At 34.5% G+C, this 20,666-nt stretch overlaps 5 protein-coding genes across 5 annotated transcripts; 2 read left to right on the top strand and 3 right to left on the bottom strand.

Annotated features, from left to right (window-relative positions):
* Window positions 1-1,130: 1,130 nt before the first annotated feature.
* Window positions 1,131-5,294, top strand: LPA3 (Low PSII Accumulation 3). The gene is made up of 12 exons (XM_013000741.2): window positions 1,131-1,653; window positions 1,968-1,998; window positions 2,129-2,221; window positions 2,309-2,371; window positions 3,016-3,127; window positions 3,581-3,666; window positions 3,802-3,860; window positions 3,968-4,070; window positions 4,166-4,226; window positions 4,352-4,434; window positions 4,514-4,594; window positions 5,067-5,294. The coding sequence occupies exons 1-12, from the start codon at window positions 1,319-1,321 to the stop codon at window positions 5,124-5,126; spliced, it is 1,167 nt and encodes a 388-aa protein (XP_012856195.2). The 5' UTR covers window positions 1,131-1,318; the 3' UTR covers window positions 5,127-5,294.
* Window positions 5,295-8,174: 2,880 nt separating this feature from the next.
* On the bottom strand, window positions 8,175-10,441 carry LOC105975539 (Tetratricopeptide repeat (TPR)-like superfamily protein). Its single transcript, XM_013000735.2, has 2 exons — window positions 9,758-10,441; window positions 8,175-9,421 (listed from the first exon to the last, which is right to left on the bottom strand). Exons 1-2 carry the CDS (start codon window positions 10,339-10,341, stop codon window positions 8,359-8,361), a joined length of 1,647 nt encoding a protein of 548 aa, XP_012856189.2. The 5' UTR covers window positions 10,342-10,441; the 3' UTR covers window positions 8,175-8,358.
* Window positions 10,442-10,962: 521 nt separating this feature from the next.
* On the top strand, window positions 10,963-12,723 carry LOC105975550 (GAG1At protein). The gene is made up of 2 exons (XM_013000749.2): window positions 10,963-11,235; window positions 12,415-12,723. Exons 1-2 carry the CDS (start codon window positions 11,049-11,051, stop codon window positions 12,504-12,506), a joined length of 279 nt encoding a protein of 92 aa, XP_012856203.2. The 5' UTR covers window positions 10,963-11,048; the 3' UTR covers window positions 12,507-12,723.
* Window positions 12,724-13,011: 288 nt separating this feature from the next.
* LOC105975541 (magnesium transporter MRS2-1) lies at window positions 13,012-17,186 on the bottom strand. Its single transcript, XM_013000737.2, has 7 exons — window positions 16,974-17,186; window positions 16,765-16,812; window positions 15,670-16,272; window positions 14,652-14,780; window positions 14,226-14,564; window positions 14,039-14,086; window positions 13,012-13,533 (listed from the first exon to the last, which is right to left on the bottom strand). Exons 3-7 carry the CDS (start codon window positions 16,258-16,260, stop codon window positions 13,303-13,305), a joined length of 1,338 nt encoding a protein of 445 aa, XP_012856191.1. The 5' UTR covers window positions 16,261-16,272; window positions 16,765-16,812; window positions 16,974-17,186; the 3' UTR covers window positions 13,012-13,302.
* Window positions 17,187-17,899: 713 nt separating this feature from the next.
* LOC105975549 (chaperone protein dnaJ 8, chloroplastic) lies at window positions 17,900-20,081 on the bottom strand. The gene is made up of 3 exons (XM_013000748.2): window positions 19,526-20,081; window positions 19,018-19,086; window positions 17,900-18,338 (listed from the first exon to the last, which is right to left on the bottom strand). The coding sequence occupies exons 1-3, from the start codon at window positions 19,745-19,747 to the stop codon at window positions 18,159-18,161; spliced, it is 471 nt and encodes a 156-aa protein (XP_012856202.2). The 5' UTR covers window positions 19,748-20,081; the 3' UTR covers window positions 17,900-18,158.
* Between the last annotated feature and the right edge of the window lie 585 nt (window positions 20,082-20,666).

The raw sequence follows: 20,666 nt of genomic DNA, 5'->3' as shown, positions 1-20,666 counted from the left end.
TCTTTTTCTTTTACTTTAGGTCTCGTGCTCTTTATATGGGATATACTTTAATTGGAATCCCCATGCATTTTACTTTTTGGTTATGGGAAATTTTGTAATTTAATGCTCAGGTTTATTTTTTTATTAATTGTTGTAAATTATTTAAATGTTAATTGGAATGTTATTGGAAAAATCAATCACTAGTCATATAAGTTTTGTAGAAGTCACACCGGACGAAAAATATTGGCTGATCATACATCATTTATCTACACATGACTATATGGTGTAAAATTATATGATGCTTTTTATCAAGTATAACATCTCACATACCGTCATGATGTCATATAATAACTTCCATATATTTATATAATATAGGTGTTTTTTTTATTATTGAAACATTATCACGCAATTTGGTTAAAATCGTTCATTCATTCGATAAATATCGAATATCTAGAATAATGTAATTACTTAATACATAGGACTATATTAAAATATAATGTGATTCTTTATATTTGCTTACATTATTTAAAAGAAAAAGGTCAATAAATATGATGGTGGATTGTTCAATCAACCAGAAATAATAGAATTTGTTTTTATGTAAGGTCTTTTTATTACTTTAAACAAAGATGATGCATTACATAAAAAGACTAGTGAAGTCAAGTTGGTCTTTGATCTTTCCATATCATGCATTTCAATTAAGATACCTTTTATGTGTGTAAGTGTGTGTGAATGTGCGGTAAAGTTTGGCGTGGAACATGATGAGGCCGATTTGACGAAATGCAGTGGTGTTGGATGGATCTGACAGAGTGCAGTTAGTTAGAGTGTAGTTAGTTAGACGTAATAACTGTGAGACTGAAAAATATAAGTGACGAGTCTTTTAGCAAATTGTAAAAATCCGACAATCATAATTTGAAAGAATATTAGCGACCAGTGGTATTTTGCAAATTGCTCCAATTTTTACACGAGGACCCCTAAATTTTATCATGTACAATTACAAATTTACCCTTTTATAATTTGGGAAATAGTGGGGGTTTATTGGGCCCTTCCTCTACAATCATATTATAAATAAGTCCATGACTAGTTATTTGGGTCTAAATAAAATAAGAAAAGCCCAAATGAAACTATCTCCCCTCTACAGTACCTTTTCCTCCAATTCCATACAGTGTGAACTCCTCCCCCTTGCAATTCGACGCATTCATTTCATCTCTCTACCAAAATTCAGAACAAAGCCGTTTCTTAACCACCCAATCGCGGACCGTTATCTTTCTTCCCTCTTGATCCCCCCACACACACACACACACACACACACACACAGCGCGGTATCCATCCGACCGCCGCCATGGCCGTTCACGCGGCGGCCGTAATTTCTCCAGCTGCAAAATTCCCATCCCCGACAACCTCGTACTCCGCCGAACATTCTCACCAGCAGAGCCCCTTTCTCTCGCTTCCTTCAATTCCTCCAACTCCGTCCAGAAATTGTACAGTACTAACAGCCCGTTGCGGCAAGAAGAGGGTTATCACTGCAAACGCCGCCAAGTCTCAGTCGGGAGCCGACACCAAGCTCGGCGTCGCCGTCTATAAGCCCAAATCATATGAAGTTCTCCTCTCCGATGCCGCCGCTTCTCTCTTCTCCGCTCTTCAAGATGGCAAAACCCGCCTCGAAATCGAGTTCCCGTGCGTCTCTCTCGCTCTCTCTCTCTCTCTCTCTCTCTCTCTCTCTCTCTCTCTCTCTCTCTCTCTCTCTCTCTCCTGCAATTATATTTGGATTTATGGGGGTATTCTTCGATTTTCGTAATTGCAATGAATTATGATTGTTTCAGAAATCAAATTTAGTTCATTTGCTATCCTTAAGAATTTACCATAGTGTTTTTTCAAGATCCAATACATCAAATTTAAGGTTTCTTGAAGCTGTCTTCTAATTTGCTGTTACTGACAATTATCCGTTACTTTTTCCGATCAACGCTCTCCGATCCGATTCGCGTAATCAGTCCATTGCCTAGCAACATTTCTTCTTACAAGGTAAACCATACCTTTTCGCCATAGTGTTTTGTTCTTTTGTTCAATTTGTGGCATCCTCACAATTTTTTATCGGGACATAAAACATTACAAAAATCGATTTGTCTGATGTATTGCTTCTTTAAATGCGAAGGGTTCGTCCGATGATTTCAGTGACGCCAACATTCAACTTGCACTCACTGTTGTTAAAAAGCTACAAGAGAAGCAAGAAACACGAGCGTGCATTGTAAGGATATATATGTTGTTCTCGGAGGTATTTTAGATTTCCGTTTCGAGGACGAAAATTTTGACGATACGTAATTTATCTTTTTAGGTGTTTCCTGATAAGCCAGAGAAGCGTAGGGCATCGGAACTTTTCAGATCGGCTCTCGACTTGGTAATTTGTTTTAATTTTAGATTTCCGTTTCATAGAATGGCATTCCCTATAAACCCGTAGTAACCCATGTAGCACGGAAATTTCAACTTTATAACGTTTCCGCATTTCGAAAAGATCGGACACCTGCCAGACACCTTATGGGTTATTTTGCAATTTCTGAAAAGTTAGAAACATGTTTGAATAGCACATTTCCAAATATTTTTGTTGTTTTCCTAATTATTTACGTCATTTAATGATCAATTGTAAATTTATAGTTGATAATGATATTTATTTTGAATATATATAGCATATTTATAAATATGCTCCTATACTTTTAATATTTACACGTTTTCCCCAAGTTCATGTATCCCCATTTTTGAGACATGTTGTTTCCCCGTATCCCCGTTTCCGTGTCGTGCTACATAGACCGTAACGAATAATATTTTCGGTAAATAGCACTTATGTATTTATATTAAAAGTACAAGGGGGTCATGTGCTCAAAGTTCAAACTAAGAGGGTGTCATGGGCTTATATTAAAAGTACAATGGGTCATGTCCACTTAGCTCAAACCATAGGGGGTTTAAGTGCTATTTACCGTAATATTTTATATCAAAGTTCCTGGGATGCTTCCGTTTCGAATTATTTCTGTATCGTCATTTTTTCAGATTGATGGTTTAAGTATTGCATCTTTGGATGATGTACCGAGTGGCGCGTTCACTTCATTCTTCAAATCCATAAGAAACACTCTTGATTTCGACTTTGAAGATGAAAACGAAGGTTGGTTCTATAAACTCAAGCACAACCATTTTGCTTCGTATAATTTTTTAGGATAAATTACGTCCACCCCTAAGGTAAGGTCAAATTACGATAAAATGTTTGGGTAATTAAAATTACCCATCAACTATGATTATCTTGTTTCAAAATGTGGAGCTTGAATGGGTAAAACGGGTACAAATTGGAGAATATTCCACAGAATGTAGAAGATTCCACTAAATTTGACATCGCAAGGGTGGACGTGTAGGAAGATTCATAGTTAAAGGGGTGGTTGTAATTACCCAAACAGGAGGGGGGTTTTCATAATTTGACATTACATCAGAGGGTGGCCGTAATTTACCCATTTTTTTAAGACTTTAAATTCTTATCTGAGTGAAATAGTTTCCAGTTTTAAGGTTAGGATCTTGCCTTTATACGTGAATTTTTTATTATTTAATCTTCTTAAATACGATGCAGATCGTTGGCAATCCGATAAACCACCATCACTTTATATGTTCATCAATTGTAGCACACAAGATCTCTCTCTTATAGAGAAATATGTGGTACGATATCCCTACTTTTACTCTCTCTCTCTAGAATTTTCTAACTACACTTTACGAGAACTCGAATTCCCATTTTACTAAAAGTTAATCTCGACTTGTCCTTTGTCCTTCAATTAATGTTTTTGGACAATGCAGGAAAAATTTGCTTCTTCTACCCCAACTATCCTCTTCAACTTGGAACTCGACACACTGCGGTATGTGTATGTATATATATATGTGTGAGGAACCTTTGATGAATTTCTTGAAAAAAGAAAATAAAATTCCGATTCTTCGTTCGCTGACAACATTAATGTACGTGCAGTGCTGATTTGGGACTTTTAGGATTTCCGAGCAAAGATGTACACTATCGGTTTCTTTCTCAGTTCGTCCCCGTTTTCTACATTCGAACAAGAGAGTACTCAAAGGCATCCCCTTAATTTTCATAATTATTATTTACAATTTTTTTTTTTTTTTTAATTTGGAATTTAGCTTGAATGATTAGTACTCTTAACTTTGAAAGACAGTTGCAGTGGCACCTTATATCGTAAACTACGATGGAGCATTATTCCGTCAATATCCAGGTTATTAGAGCAACTAATCCCATTTTAATACGTGCAAGTATATACATACATACATACGTATATACACACACACACACACACACCTTTCAATGGTGCTTATTCGTATTATCCTGATCTATATTAAGGACCTTGGCAAGTGATGTTGAAGCAATCGGACGGTTCATTCGCTTGCGTAGCAGAGAGTGCAACTCGTTTCACTCTCTTGGAAGTAAATATCCGTCTATTTTTTATCAAATTTTTTTATTCTTCTACAAATTTGGTTTTATTTAATTTTAATGTTGTTGTAGACTAAGGAAGAACTGCTGAGGGTACTCGGATTGCAGGAGGAAGAAGGAAGTTCGCTTCAGTTCCTTCGTAGAGGATACAAGGTTTTCTCCCTCCCTTGTATAAGCCACTGAAAATACTATATTAAGTTTAACGGGCAAATTACGGCCACCTTCTGAGGCATGCTCAAATGACAAAAATACCCTTCATGTTTGGATAATTACATCCATCCCTGAGGTATGCTCAAATTACGAAAAAAAAATCCTCACGCTTGGGTAATTACAACTTACCCCTCAACTATATATTGTCTTACACGTCCATCCTTACGGTCTCAAATTTACCTGTTGTATGAGGGGTTTTTTCGTAAGACAATAATACATAGTTGAGGGGTGGCTGTAATTATTCAAACATGAGGAGTTTTTTCGTAATTTGAGCTTACCTTAGGGGTGGCCGTAGTTTTACCTAAGTTTAATTTACATATTTAACAAAAACATTTTTTTTTAAAATTAGGAAATCACTTTATTTATTTATTTATTATTTTCATGTGATTTAACAAAGGGAAGTTGATATTTGCAGAGTGGAACTTGGTGGGAAGAAGATGTAGATGCAGAACTATCTTCTGCATGGCGCAATTGATCTATTCAAAATTTCAGAAATCAAATATGCAGAAATTTCCCAGTAAAGAAAATCATGCATCATCTCATAAAAACAAATTTAATCATTATTATATTTGTATATTCGTTTCTGTAATATGATGAAAAGAAAAAAAGAAAAAATAACTTTAATATCAGAAAATTGCTTGCCAGTTTTGTTGAGAGGTATAAAAAAATTTGGGTAAACTATGGCCAATCGATGAGATACGATCAAATTACGAAAAATCCCTCATGTTTGGGTAATTTCAATAAAGCGGATGGTCCAGCAAGAGAAAGGAACCCATTGACTATGAATTTTCTTATACGTTTAATCATGCAGTCATGCGGTGTCAAATATAGTGGGATCTTTTAGATTATGCTCAATATTCTTCAGCTTTTACCCGTTTTATCCCATTCGAGCTCAATATTTCGAAACAAGATGTTCATAAGATGTGTCTCTGGCTTGTAAATATTAGATTGTGGTGCATCAAAAACTACATTTTTGCACAAAACGAGTACAAACTAGAGAACATAGATTCTGTTGAATTTGATACCACAAGGATGAACGTGTAAGAAGACTCATAGCTAAAGGGTGGTTATAATTATCCAAACATGACAGATTTTTTTTTCGTAATTTGACCTTACCTCATGGACTGACCGTAATTTAACCAAAAAAGTAATAAATAATCACATCTCAAAATCAATCTACTAAATAACAAAAATATGATTATAATTTTGATCTCACTACTTCCAGCTTTCTAATACATATTTATAAAGTTGTTACCACTGACAAATAGTATATGTAATGTAACAGGTTCATATATATATATTAATTGCCCAACTTAAATGGCAACATTAATTACACAATTAAATAACTTTAATCTGCATTTTTTGGAATATACTATATAAATTAGTTATCGATGAATTTACTAAATCACTACTCAAAAACTCAAACAATTAATCAAGAAAAGAAAATAGCAAAACAATAATATGAAGAGGATGAGTTTCTCCAGCCTTGTTATTCTCATTCTACTCGCTCTTATGCCCTTTGCAGCCTTAGGTACATACTCCTTTATTTTATTTTATTTATTTTTCAATTTAGACACACAAATTAAAATATATATATATTAAATAATTTCATCATTGATTAAAACAAATAATTTCAGGCGGGAAAAATAAGGTGGTAACACATTATAAGTGCAGAGGAAATAAAATAAAATCAGAAGACAAGTGCAGAGAAGTATGTGGGAACCCTCCCTATTCGAAATTATATGGGGTGTGTGAATGGAATTGGTTTTCTCTGTGGCTACGTGGCAGCTGTGTGTGCTACGATGATTATTATGTCAAGAACATTGGATGGGTCCCACGAATTGATTAACTACTAAACATATTTTTATATTACCATATTATAATAATAATAATTATTATTATTTAAACGTGTAACAAAAGTTTTTCCTATGTTTTTTTTAGCATTTTTGTAGTATCTAGATTGTTACATATGTGTAATTACATTTATTTTTAGGACATTTAAAAATGAAAAAAAAATTAGTTAAAGAATTATTTAAATTTTTATACATATTTCATCTGGTAATTAAGGAAATATAATTATTTTTAAAATGACAATTGGAGTATTAGATTGTTTGGAAGAAAATGTAAACTTATTTTTAGAAGGGTAAATTACAAGCACCTCCTAGAGTAAATTTTAATTACAAAAAAAATCCTGCAGTTTGTAATATTTTTACATCCATCCTTGTATAAAATGATGTTAATGTAAGAAATCTACAAAAATTGAATAGTGAACGTAATCATGAAAAACTTAGGGGATTTTCGTAAATAAATCTTACCTTAAGGGTGCGATTGTAGTTTACCCTTTTCAGAATGCGTACCACGAACAAACTCATTTTTTTAGTCATGAATTTATAGCAAAACGTCTTCGTTCTGGACTATCATTTTTTGTTTATTTAAAAGTAACATCTAATTTTTTTTAATGTAAATGTATGTTCTTAATTGTGAATATGAAAAAAGTCTACACTTTGGAAAAAAAAGTATTCCTAATATAACAGATTTTAAGGGGAAAGACTCCAGGGCATATTTGTAGTTCACAAACAGGAGGGCGATTTTGTAATTTAATGCATACTTTACGGGGTTAATTACGATTTCGTACTTAAGACCAAATCTCAAAAGAGGTAGCCCTAATTTACCTTAAATGTTGCATTCGTAGTGACATAATTTACAGTCACATTCTCAATCCTATATTATAACTCGAGTATCGAAATATCTATGCCAGAAAATTCTTCCCAGCAAAGAGCGAAATTCCGACAGCAAAAAGTGATTGATTAAAATTTAAAAGTTTTCTTGACGGGAGAATTCGATCACATAAACGTAACGTAACACATCCATGCATAATTAATTACTTAACTTAAATGACGCATTAATTACTCCATTAAATGACCTCTAATCCTACCCCCAATTTTCTTGTCCAGTATAAATAAATTCTCAAGACTGATCTAACAATCACACAAAATCAAATCATATAAGAAAAAAAAAAAGACGAAAAAAGATGAATAGAAAGAATTTGTTGAGCCTTTGCATTCTAATAATAGTGGCTCTTATGCCGTTTGCAGCTTTAGGTGAAAAAAGGGAAGAACCGTTAGGTGGTTTCGTATGCATGGGAGGAGATCGAGAATTGGCGGATAAAAGCTGCATACAGCGCTGCAAAGGCTGGCCATACTATGTTGACTCCGGTAGGTGTAAATGGGACGAGCCTTTCCTATGGTTTTTCGCCATTTGCGTATGTTTCACATAACAAACAAAAATCGGACAAAAACGTATTACATTTTACGACAAAAAACAATAACTCTTTATACAGACATTACATATATATATATATATATATATATATATATATATATATATATATATATATATATATAATATAATATAATGTGTAACAAGCTATGTTGGTTTGTCTTATGAAAAACGAGATTCGAGAATACGCCCGGTGTTTACTTATCTTGATAGAGGTTATTAAAGAATCTCGGGCTGAAAACTATTCCTCCAAAAAAATTCTGGACTTTTTTTTTTTTATTTTTTTCCGGAAAAAAAATCAAACAAAAATATATTGTCTTTCATATAACTAATTAATGCTAGTCCGTTTCTAATAAACACGATTAATTCCCACACGCTTAGAAGAAACTAGAAACACTCATGCAGATCAAGCGAAAATGATAATTGTGCTAACGATTTTTTCTAATTCGTACCAAACTACTTCTCCTCCCGCGCTGTAATCCATTACCTTTCGTAATACGTCTCACAATTGTCATCTGCCCTTCTCCCTTTTTTGCACGAACCCCCTTCCGAGCGGGTTCTTCTAGAAGCTTCTTCAGCGATGGATCGTCGTTTAATCCGAAAGATGATGTCATCTCAGTGTAGAATTCTTTAGCTTTGGCAATCAACCCACATTTCGCAAACCCTTCGACCAAAACCTTGTAATGCTCACGATCTGGCTTTATCTCGTATTCGTTCATTTCCGACCATATTTTTAATGCATTTTCCGATTGACCCGTTTTCAAGAACTTATCAAGAATAAGAAGAAAAGTTTCCCTACTTGGCCCTAAACGAGATTTTCTCATATGACTCAGCACTCCCAAAGTTCCTTCCAAAGTTTCGCCTTTGAGTAATTCATGATAGGTTTCGATAGTAGGGCTGATGTCATCTTCTAACATCCTTGCCAACACAATTCTCGCATCCTCAAACTTTTCAGCTTCGCAAAGCGGGCGTATGACAAGGTTATACGTGGCGGAGTTCAGTTTCAGACCCGTTTCTTTCATTCGATCTATAATTCTAAGAGCTTCGCTTAAACAATTTTCACGAGTCAGCACGTAAATCAGTGAATGGTACACCTCCAAACCCGGGACCCACCCTCTTTTCTTCATTTCATCGTACAGTCTCAAAGAATCGAATAGATTGCCGACGCTCGAAAAGCAAGAAATCATGTGTGTGTATGAATTCCCGTCTGGTTCGATGCAGCATTTCGACATTTCCCGCCAAATTCTCTTGGCTTCGTATACGTCGGTGGCTATGTTGCACCATCCGTTGAGAATTATGTTGAAGCTCTCTGTTTCCAATGGCGAGAACTTCTTGTTGAGATACATAAATTGTTCGGCTTCTTCGATGTTTCCGTGCTTGCAAAGAATGTTTAAGAAGACGAAATACGTTTTTTGTTCGGGAGAAAACTTGAACTTCTGCATTAAGTGGAATGTCTCTATCGCCTTGTCTGGGTTATTCGCAGCAGCATATCTATCAGGTTGGAACGCAAAACAATGAAAAACCCGAGACAGAATTTAAAAAAAAGAAAGATTGAATCAGAATTCCCATGAATCCATCAATTAGGTGACAACAAATTCATATATTCAAATAACGAAAAATCAAGAAAAAAATGAATCGATATTTCTACCTATCCTCCTTCAGATATAATCAATAATCACGATACAAGCTGCCGATTTGTACTATAATGCATTGCTTCAAGTATTAAAAAAAAATCACAAAATCTTCTCCAAACATTAAAATAAATCATCAGCCAAATCATATTAAAAAAAAAAAAAGAAAAGAAAACAAACTGGTTCAATTTTTCACCTGTCAATCAAGATCAGCATTGCTTGTTGAGTGTCCTTCGAAGCTCGATAAAGCTCGTGAACGAGAGTCCAAGCAGTACCGAATTTACCATGGTTACCCAACAACCATATCATCAAACACCAAGTCTTTTCGACCACACAATCCCGTTTCTCACCCCATTTAAACACCAAGAACGCCAACTTCCACTCTTCTCTCAAATCCCAAATCAGCGAAAAGATGAAATCTTTATCAGGTCTGACGTCAGAATCATCAAGAAAAGCAATGGCTTCATCGCCGGAAGCAAAGTCCTTAGCTTTCTGAACTCTTTCACGAATTTCTTCAAGGCCCAATCGGATCTCTCCACGTGTTTCTTCAGCACACTCCGCCGAGAAGTCCATGATCTCGTAAATTCGTCGGCCGGCGAAGTCAGGGGTGTGTTTGCATTGCCTGCAAGGTGTTTGATGAAATGCTAGAGAGAAACAAAGCACCGCGGAAGAAGAAGGGAGTGGCGATGGAATGAATCGGTGAGCAGAAGAAAGAGAAATGCGTAGCAATGGAAACGGACGAAGGAGTTGGAGCCTCCTTACAATGGTGAGCAGCGCCATGGATTTGCTGTATGGATTTCAGTGCTTCCATATCAGTGTTTCTCCATTTACTCTCTGTACAGTAATAATTAATCACATATGGCGCCAAAATTAGGGCACTCAAGCTCAGATTTTAATTGAGAGAGACCTAATTATTTTAAAAAGGGTAAATTACAACTACACCCCTTCGTTATGCTAAAATAACATTAAAGTCCCTATAGTATTGGTAATTACAGCCACACAACTAAAATAATTACCGAAGCCAAGATTTCATGTCCTGAGGACCCGATATGCACTATATTTGTTTCATGCGGGGCCGTTAATGCTATAATAGACGAAAATTTATAAATATTATATAAAAATAACTTATCTATGTCACCCTCTAGCTCTATGTTGTCTGCACCCCTTCCAAAAATCAATAGTCCGTTAGAACCCTAACGGAAAATAACTTATCTAATGCATTATTCCGTTAGGGTTTCTAATAATGTTTTAGGGGTCATTGTAATTACCAATACTATAGGGACTTTCAAGTTATTTTAGCATACCTTAGGGGTGTAGGTGTAATTTACCCTTTTAGAAATAATAAATAATAATATTACTAAACATTTAGGCAACAAATTAAAAATAAATAATAAATAAAGGGTTTAAAGCTGAAATTAAACACTAAAATAGGAATCGAAGGGTTTAACCACAGTAGCAGCAGTAAGTAAATTCTTCGACGAAGAAAAATGAGCAATGATGCAAAGAAGCCTGTCAATGGATCCGGTGGCGCCGCCGCCGCCGCCGCCGCCGCAGGAGGAGGATTCCGGGCTAAATTGGAGCATGTTTTGTACAGCGGTGAGAAGAAGCATGTAGCGGCCGGCATGGCTATTATCGGAGTCCTCTTTGGTGTTCCATGGTACCTCATGACTCGGGGTGAGTTTCTTCTTCGTGAATTTCTTCTTTTTATTTTCGTATTTCATCTGTTTGTTGAGAATTTAGGGTTGAATTTTTGGGCGTTGGTAATTGATTGGAAATTGAAGTGAATCTGGATTTAATATTTATTACCTGTGATTTTTATTTTTCGTGATTAATTTGAGAATTAGGTTTCTGAAATCTGAACAAATACAATCCACTAATTTGGATCCATGTTGCCACCCATGGTTGATTTCTCATGCGAATGATGAATAATATTGTTTTTTTTTTTAATTTGGAAAATGAATAACATTGTTAATAGGTGTGATTATGAACGGGAAGTGGGATATTTGATGATCGACACATTAGATTGGGCGTAAAATAGGATGGTTTTTGGTGTTTGATTATTCTTTTTTCGGTACATGCTTACGGAAAATCCTCGGAGAGCTAAGATTTAGTCTAGAGTGTGGATTGGACTCTTTTTGCTTTCGGGTGTTGATGATGGTTTAACTTATATGAATCTAAGGCCTCGCTCGTTTGGTTTGTGAGATTAACCATGATTGACTAAATAATTGGACATTGTTTGATGTTTGGTAAACCCAATAACTTCCCGGGTCGACCCTGAAATACTATCTTATCGTCCCTTATCGTTAGATTATTTAATCTTGTCTTGGCTAATCCTATCTTGGCAACGAAACGGTGCTCAAGTGTATTAAAAGTTTTGTTCAAGAATCTTGAACAATTTGGGAAACGGTAGAATATTCAGAGAGCTTTGAGACTAAAGAGGAGAAACCAAAATCTTTATTAACTAAACTGACTAACTTGATTATACGATGCAAGGCTTATATACAAGTGAAAGGAAGTATCTAGAATGCACAAAGTCAAACCCTAATCTGCATAAAAGTTAGTCACAGGTTTCCGTATTCCAATAAAGTGTGAGACTTATACTTCGGTTTATGCTATAAAGAAATTAAAGTTTTGCCTGTAATGGTTAATTGACATTGTTTTTGTATGCGCATTCCCAATGTAATGGTCAGTTTAGCTGTTCGAATAAGATTATCCACACCTCTTGTTTCCGTAAGTACGTGATAATGAACATAAAATCTGTAAACAAGTGAAAGATATATTCTCGACTATGAACTGTGAGTTAAATGGAGCAGCTTAGCTTATATATAAAAACGACGTTGTTCTTTCTTGAAGGGTCAAAGCAGCAATCGCATCAAGATTACATGGAAAAGGCAGATAAAGCTAGGAGTGAAAGGCTTTCTGCTGGTTCATCCAAAACCAGATAAACGACTTTTGCAATCCCTTTTCTCTTATGAAGACAATCTTTTGATGTTATTACCGGAGAAACTTATGTGGTCCTTGTCACAGGTGAAAGTAACGACTTTTTTTTTTTTTTTTTTTTTTAATGTTATTTGTACTACAGAGTTACAAGTTTCGAGAACTAATCTTCAGTGTAAGGTTGTTTTCCTGTTTATTTGAGTAATAAATAGGGATTTTCAGAAAGACCTCCCTCGAGATTTGGTGTAGTTACAGTTTCACCCCCTCGGATTTGATCATTTAAATTATTTGGCATTTTTTAAAATTCCAAGGTATGTCAAAAGTTTATCGACGAGTCTTCAGTTTTATTAAGAATCACAGTAGCTTCGATTTTGAAATTAATGAGCACAAAAATGCTACAATCGTCGTTTTCTGAACAATTAACTGTATACATGTAGTAAATACACTTCCGGATATCCTTGTAATTTCGAAATCAGACAGCCCCTATACAGAATGAAAATTATTGTGCCAAAATTCGAAAAAATATTCAAATTTAATCGCAGGAATTCAAAAATGCAATTCCAGTTCACTCTTACAACCAATAGTAGCCAAGATCAACAGTATGCCATTGTTATAGAAACTTACAAACAATTATTTTTTGTACAATGAAACTGAGAAATAAACCGGCATCTTTTTCGTCACCAGTATCTGTATTTCTTCAAAAATTTAAATTAATAGATAATAAATAATAGCAAGACCACATTTGTTTGGCAATAAACAGCCTGCAACTCTTTTTTTTTTTTTTTCTTTTTTTAAATCCATCTTCTACAGCGGCATCAGTCTTCTGTACTTAAAAAACCATAAAAATGTGGCAAAAATGATTGCTCCACAAACTCCAGTGATTATTAGGACCCATTTGAATGCACCTGGATTATCGAACATCGGTATCGCAAAATTCATGCCAAAAACCCCTGCCACCACTCCAAATATCGCTACCACAAAAGTTGCGGTAGTTAATAACAGCTCAAACTGTATAAGCTGGTTTCGAACATTATCCTGCACACAGATTATAAGATTAGTCGAGTGATTATATATGCTAAGCTAAAAGATTAAGTCACTGATATTGAATTGGTTGTCCATGATAATGTTATATGGTGATATGTGATTATCCTATATTCAAGATTTATGATGACAAAATCCTTGTACATGGGGATTGTATAAGTAACATACGTCGAGTTTGAACAAAATATTTGAGAGCTCGTTTCTTACCGTGGGCTTGAAACCTAAACCCCAAACACTTGACAAACATTTATTATATTATCAATAAAGTCATTTCATAATTCCCAAACGAGGCCTAGAGGTATACATATAGCAGATTTGTTCAAAACTTGACCACGTTGGGTCAGCATCATTTGAGCCTATAATTGCAAGAATTATGTGCAGGATGACGAGATACTATAATACTATATGACATTTGAAACATATCTTTTGCAAGAAAATACGTCTTTCTTTATAAAACAAATTAAAAAATAAAATAAAATAAAGAGGAATAAGCTCATACCAGCTGAATGTTGATGAAGTCTTCTGTGTCATCGATATACTCCTTCAGCTGAAATGATACAAGAAAATTGTTAATGAACTGTTTCTATAAGACCTATAAAATGTAGGCTATTTTATAAGACGAATATTTTTCCTTTAAAAAAAAAAGTAAACTCTAAAAACTGAATATCATGGCTAGAGCTAAATACCGAAGTCAATTTATTGAGGGTGCTATCAATGACAACAAAGTAAGCCTCCAACAACATTTCCAGCTCTTCAATATTTTCTGTGGCGTCTTCCGACGAGCTCCTCACACTCTCGTGTCTGCTCCTAGCTATGCTCAGGCTTTTATCAAGCCTCCTATTATCAGGTGGTGAAGAAATAGGAGAAACAGGAGCTGAGACAGACAAAGCACCGTCGTTCGATCGATATCCGATCAAAGACTGTTCCCCATAAAAGGATGATTCCATGCGCCTTTTCTTCTCTGTAAGATACATTTCAGCCATGTCTCCATCATCGTCCATTAGCTGCTCTATCTCGTCCCTAACCTAGATGACAACAATAAAACTTTTTATTTAAAAAAAACAGAGAAAAAAGGTTGTAAGATGATTATTACGTTTACTAGTTGTACATACCTTCTGAACTCTTCGAGTTAATGCAACAAGTCTGCTTTTTAATCTACGAACTCGTTCCAAATTCAATGTGCTGATTTTTGAAGTAAGTTCATCCAGCAATGGGTATGCTTCGATCTCTAACTCTGCTGCCTATTCAATTCCAATATTTTGCAGATACATATTGAATAAGGGAAGTCTTTTGAAATAAAATATGAAATAAAATACATTTAGAAGAACGAATATTAGTACTCTGAATTATAAGGTGCCCTCAAAATACTGCAAATAGACGAATTAATGGTGCTCTTTCCTCAGTATTTATATAAGGACTCTCTGAATTTATATCAATTAAGTAGAATTCTTTTCTTTTTATAAATAATCAGTAGACACTTAAACTACAAATCTGGATGAGCAAATGTCAGAGAGTTGGCAGAATAACTAACTCTGCACAGTATCACGGGCAATATGCACAATTTTTAGGATGCCACATCACGATTTACTTGTCAAGTGAACATACTTTTCTTAATTAGGTCTGATTAAAGCCCGGCGTATTGTATCTTGCACTTGCACACATTAACTATAACTATTCTGCTCACATCTCACAAGAACCTAAATATATTAAATCTGGAAAACACTTCCACTTTCGGAGGGTCTGTCAACTACAAGACAAAAAATGAGGCATGCATAGAAAATACCTTATTATATCACCAGGAACATTCAATGATTCTAAACTCTAAGGCCTCGTCTGGTTCCTAAGATAAGATTAGTCAAGAGAAGATTAAATAATCTAATGAAAACCCAATTATATTATTGGACCATGGGAGGTCCAACAAATCATCTTCCTAAAAGGCAAGAGAGGCCATAATAAAATAATATTTTCGGATTGACCCAGAAAATTATTGGGTTTACCAAACATCATACAAAGTCCAATTATTTAGTTAATCAGTGCTAATCTCCTCAACCAAACAAGGACTAAGGAGATATTCATACAATAAACAAGCTAAACATATATCCAAGGGAAGCAAGCTTTCACATCATGTACCTGTGAGTCAAGAAAAGTGCAAGCAGCCTCAAGAGCAACTTCAAGTGCTCTAAACTCAAACGGCAAATAATCAGGCGACGAGTTTGCAAACATATTATCGAAATTTCTACTTCCTCTCCTTCTGTGCACCTCATGTCCCTCAGACTGCCAAACCTCACCCACACCAGCAGCTTGCAATCGCCTCTGTAGCTCCACAACGTACTGCAGAACATAACTATCAAGAGAGTTCAACAGTAAAACCTCGTCCGCAGTTATAATACATCGAATCTGCTCAAGATTTACGACAATAGCCTTCTCCCTGCCGAGTATAGTCGAGGGGTAAACAAATAAAGGGTCCAGCAGCCTTAGATCGCGTGCAGGAAGATCACAACGACGCATCATTGTGAACTTATCAACCTCGATCACTTGGGAATTCCCGGAAACATCCACACGAATCCATGATCGAAGGCCCTGCCCGCGTTTTTTCAGGCCCGAAACGTCAACTCCTTGAAATGGGAGACGACCAGAGGCGGAGGGTCTGTATGAAGAGTCCCTAAGATTTAAAGCTGATGCAGGTTTTGATGGGAGCAGACGTTCTTTTAGGTCTGCCATCACCAAAGAGGTCTACAAAATGCCGAACAGAATTTCAGTAATTGAAAATGGAAGCAGTTTATCTAATTCTTGAAAAAAAAAAAAGAGTATTTACTCATGGCACATTGTATGAAGAAACTATCAATGAGTTTTGCATACCAAGGTTAGTTTTAGTTTCTTGAAATAGTGATACACGTGAACTCAAACTCGATAGGCATGACTATTATCCCCAAAATTCGATTACCTTGAAATCAAATAGGCAAACCTCGGAGTAGCCAAGCAATACCAATTCAAGAAACGCAGGTGACACGATTCAATTCAAAAAAACATTAAAATCACATAGTATCAAAAGAACTCCTAATTCCCTATCTCATATTTTTTCTCAGCAGAGCTAGGATACAAAAATTCAACAAATACATTCAAGTTCAATCAGGTCAAATATTGATAAATTTATCCAGAACAAAAAAAAGCAATCAGAAAAGGCGGGATAAACAATCCAATCCAACAGTGAATCCAGAAAATTACCTCTATTTGAGGCAAACAAACTAGGGTTTCTCCACTCTGTCCGTGAATCTGCCGACCAAACCAAATCAAAATGTTGAGCCATAAACTAATTCAGATTAAAAAAAACCCCACAAACACACACACCAACCAAAAATGACAATTGTTCATGAATTCTGCGGTGAAAAAATCCAAAAAAACCTGATGATTACAAAAAAAACAAAGGATATTACCTAAAATAACGAATCAAATCGCCGATTGATTATTGACGGCGGAGGAGCGGCCGCAACCGCGGCGGATACCGGTGGGGCAAAGAAGAAACCTTGGAGGAAACAATCAAATGATGAGTTACTGAATAGTAGGAGGAATGATGATTAGTTGTATCAGTAATCAGATACACTTTTGTTTTTGGGTGGAAAAGTAGAAACTGACGAAAACAAAAGGGCATAAAATAAATATTAAAAAAACAAAACATTCAGTTATGCCAGGATTTTGGGGGCCCAAATTTCTATGCCTACAATTTATTTTATTTCTACTTCTAGTCCCTCAACTTTTGTTTCGGTTCATGTAATTCAGGTATTTCCCATGTTTCAAATTAGATATGGATTTGGAATATTTCCTTATTTCATACTTGAGAATTTAATGATGCATTAATTACTTATTTTTTCAAATATAAGTAATGACTCTCTTTTTATTTCGCATAAGTAAATATTAATTTTATTATTATTTGTGAACAAATTTCACTCTTCATTTAGAATCTTTTATTTCAATCTACGAAATTTCGTATCAATTTTTCCTAATTTTGTTTGAATTGGAAAATTTTATACAATGTTCCGATTTTCGATTTGATACTTTCAAGAAATATTTTCGAAAATTCTCACATTTTTTGACGGAATTTGGAAATTCCTATTTATAAGACAAAATTGTTTTGTATTTTTATAGTTTAGGTCGATAAAGAAACAAAATTTCCGAACTTCAACAATTTCAATTCGAAAATTTTCTACTTTGGAATTAAATATAAGTTTTACTTTACGATATTTTTCACGTTACTAAGAGAAGCAATAGACATCACACGAATTTGCGAATTCGAGCACAAACCGAGATCAAACATAGAATGAAACCAGTACTGCTCAACAACAAAATCAAACACCGAAAATCGATAAAATATTTCATTTCATTCAATAAATAGATACACATTATAAATTGTGAATTCAACTAATTCCCATATCTTCATACCATAAATATAATATGTACACATAGGAAGACCAAAAGAGTAAAGATGATTATATACAACAAAAACACCTCAAAACATCTTCAACAACTTATGTACATTGTAAAAGATGTGGGCATTTTTTTTTCTTCGTCGTCAAAAAAAGGAAAAAGAAAAATTATTTCGAATAATTTGCAGGATCAATCAATCATATGTAAGGATTGATGTGTGAAGAGTAATCACGAATACCGGCTCCTTCATAACCCATCCACTCTTCCCACAGCTCGTAATCTTCATCGAAGATTCCTCTCATTTCATTGTCATCGTATTGCTCGTAGATCTCCAAAATCGGTTGGGTCGGCTCTCCCCTAAGATTACTCATCACAATCTGCATTATTAATACCATCACAAACATATGTTAGATTGGGTAACTCAATAACTAGTTTGATCGAAAGAAATCAAGAATTTGTCTAAAAAATCGAGTATATTCAAAGACACCCCATTTGTGCACTAAAAAATATTTTAATTGAACTTAATTATATAGTTACGGACTTATAGATGCTATATATGGTGAATTGCGATACATATGTATCTTATTGTACACTAAGGTCTCGTTTGGTTGCCAAGAAAAGATTAAATAATCTAATCAAAACTAAAAGGTACAATGAAAGACAAAACAACAAACAAAATCCAATTATTCAGTTAGCCATAATTTTCCCAACCAAACGAGGCCTAACACAAATATTTGTACACATATAACATATCTACAGTCATAGACTATGCATAACTCCATATTTGCCGAAATAATCGAAATATTAAATCCCAATTAGGTTTATTAATCGGCTTCACGAGTTTTTGAAAGGTCCAAGCCAATAAAAGAGGATCATATTTACGCCCACCGACACGAGTAGGCTTAGATCTTATCATAGAGAATAAAAAAATGGAATCATGTAACTATAACATTTCTAATCCACACAATTAAGAAAGAGATTAAAAGGTAATTATCATTAATTTAATAACAAGAAAAATAAATAAATAAAAGTTGATTAATGAGGATAATTACTTACATCATATGCTTCATTGATTTGGTGAAATTGGACACCGCAATTGCTTCCTCTGCATACATCTGGATGATACTGCAATCAAAATCAAAATCAAAAGGTTAATAAAAATTAAATATGAAAATCTTTAATTGTTATTAATAAAATAAAATAAATCAAAATAAGGAAAAAAATATTAATGCACCACGGATTTGAAAAAACAAAAAGGGTCAACTGATGTAATTAAGATAGCAAAAAATATCATCTGGAATGGATAAATAGCTTTAATTACAATTAATCATTAATCATTAAAAAGAAAAATCTATTATCCAATATTTCAATAATTTCAGCTTGCCAATTTCAAATCACTAGATCTAATTTCAATTTCATCGTATAATCTAAAAATAGTATAAAAAAATTAAAAATTAAACACAATTCGAAAAAAAAAATTTTAAAAAATCCTAGAATAAAAAACAAATCTTTAGCCCAACAAAATTATTTATAATTAAAAAAAAAAAGGATTAAAAAAAATTACCTGAAGAGCAAGCTGCCTGAAAGCCTTGCGAACCTCGGATTCAGATGCACCGGGGTTAATCCTCAAAGTTTTGTACGGATCAGAAACAGCAGAAGAAGAAACACATGAAACCCTAAATCCCTTTTTATTATTATTATTTTTATTGAAGTTCTTCAATTTTTGTCTGGATGAATTCACAGCCAAAGCACCCGGCGCGTATCCACAACCCACAGCAGCAGACATTCTTAATTTTTTTTTTGTTGTCGACGAATTATCGAAACCCTAAAATCCAGTAATTTCGAAGATCCTGAAATCACACAATACAATCGAAGCTAATATATATTTATATATATACCTCTGTCTCTCTCTCTCTCTCTCTTCTTTCTCTCTCTATGAATAATTGGCACGGAACGACGATGTTGATGGCGATGGAGATATATATAATAATAATATTTTAATACTTGAGATTAGGAATTGGGGTTAATGAGGAGGTGACGCTTTTTGAATACAATATTGGAACCAGAGAAGAAGAATAAACAAAGAAGGATTCTATACACACATGGATAATGGAAGATGCTTTATATACACACATATATATATATTGTATTGTGTGTGTGTCTGCGTGCTGACGTGTAATTATGGGTCCTTATCTAAAAGTCTTTGGGGGTGAGGGGGGTGGTTTTTTTTTAGGGTAAATTACGAAAAACTCCCTGAAATTAGGCTAAATAATTAAAAACACCCTCGCCTATCCATAATAGCCAAAATCCCCTTCTAATCAACCGCCGATCGAGTTTTATAATAGAAAATGTGTACAGTTTATTATACCTTATGTTAAATAGGTGAGAAATAAAAAAATATCTAAAATTGTGTAAAGTCTATTCCCTGGAATAAAAAAAAAAAAAAGTCCATCAAAAGTCACACTGTAAGGGGTTCGTGTAAGACGGAAACAAACATCAAGGGGCTTTTGGTATTTACGAACAGGTTGAGGTGGTTTTTGTAATTTAATTTAATTTTAGGGGGGTTTTCATAATTTACCTTTTTTTTTAACGTATATTGGGGGTGTGGACAGAAAAATGGGGTCAGTGAAGACGAGCTTATCCGTCCTTTGGCCTTTTGCTATTGTCCTAGTCAGATTATTTATTTATTTATTTATTAACATTAT

The sequence above is a fragment of the Erythranthe guttata genome, chromosome 9 (genome assembly GCF_056151865.1).
Source record: "Erythranthe guttata isolate IM_541 chromosome 9, IM_541, whole genome shotgun sequence".
NCBI lineage: Eukaryota > Viridiplantae > Streptophyta > Magnoliopsida > Lamiales > Phrymaceae > Erythranthe > Erythranthe guttata.
This window is presented reverse-complemented; position numbering and strand designations above follow the sequence as displayed.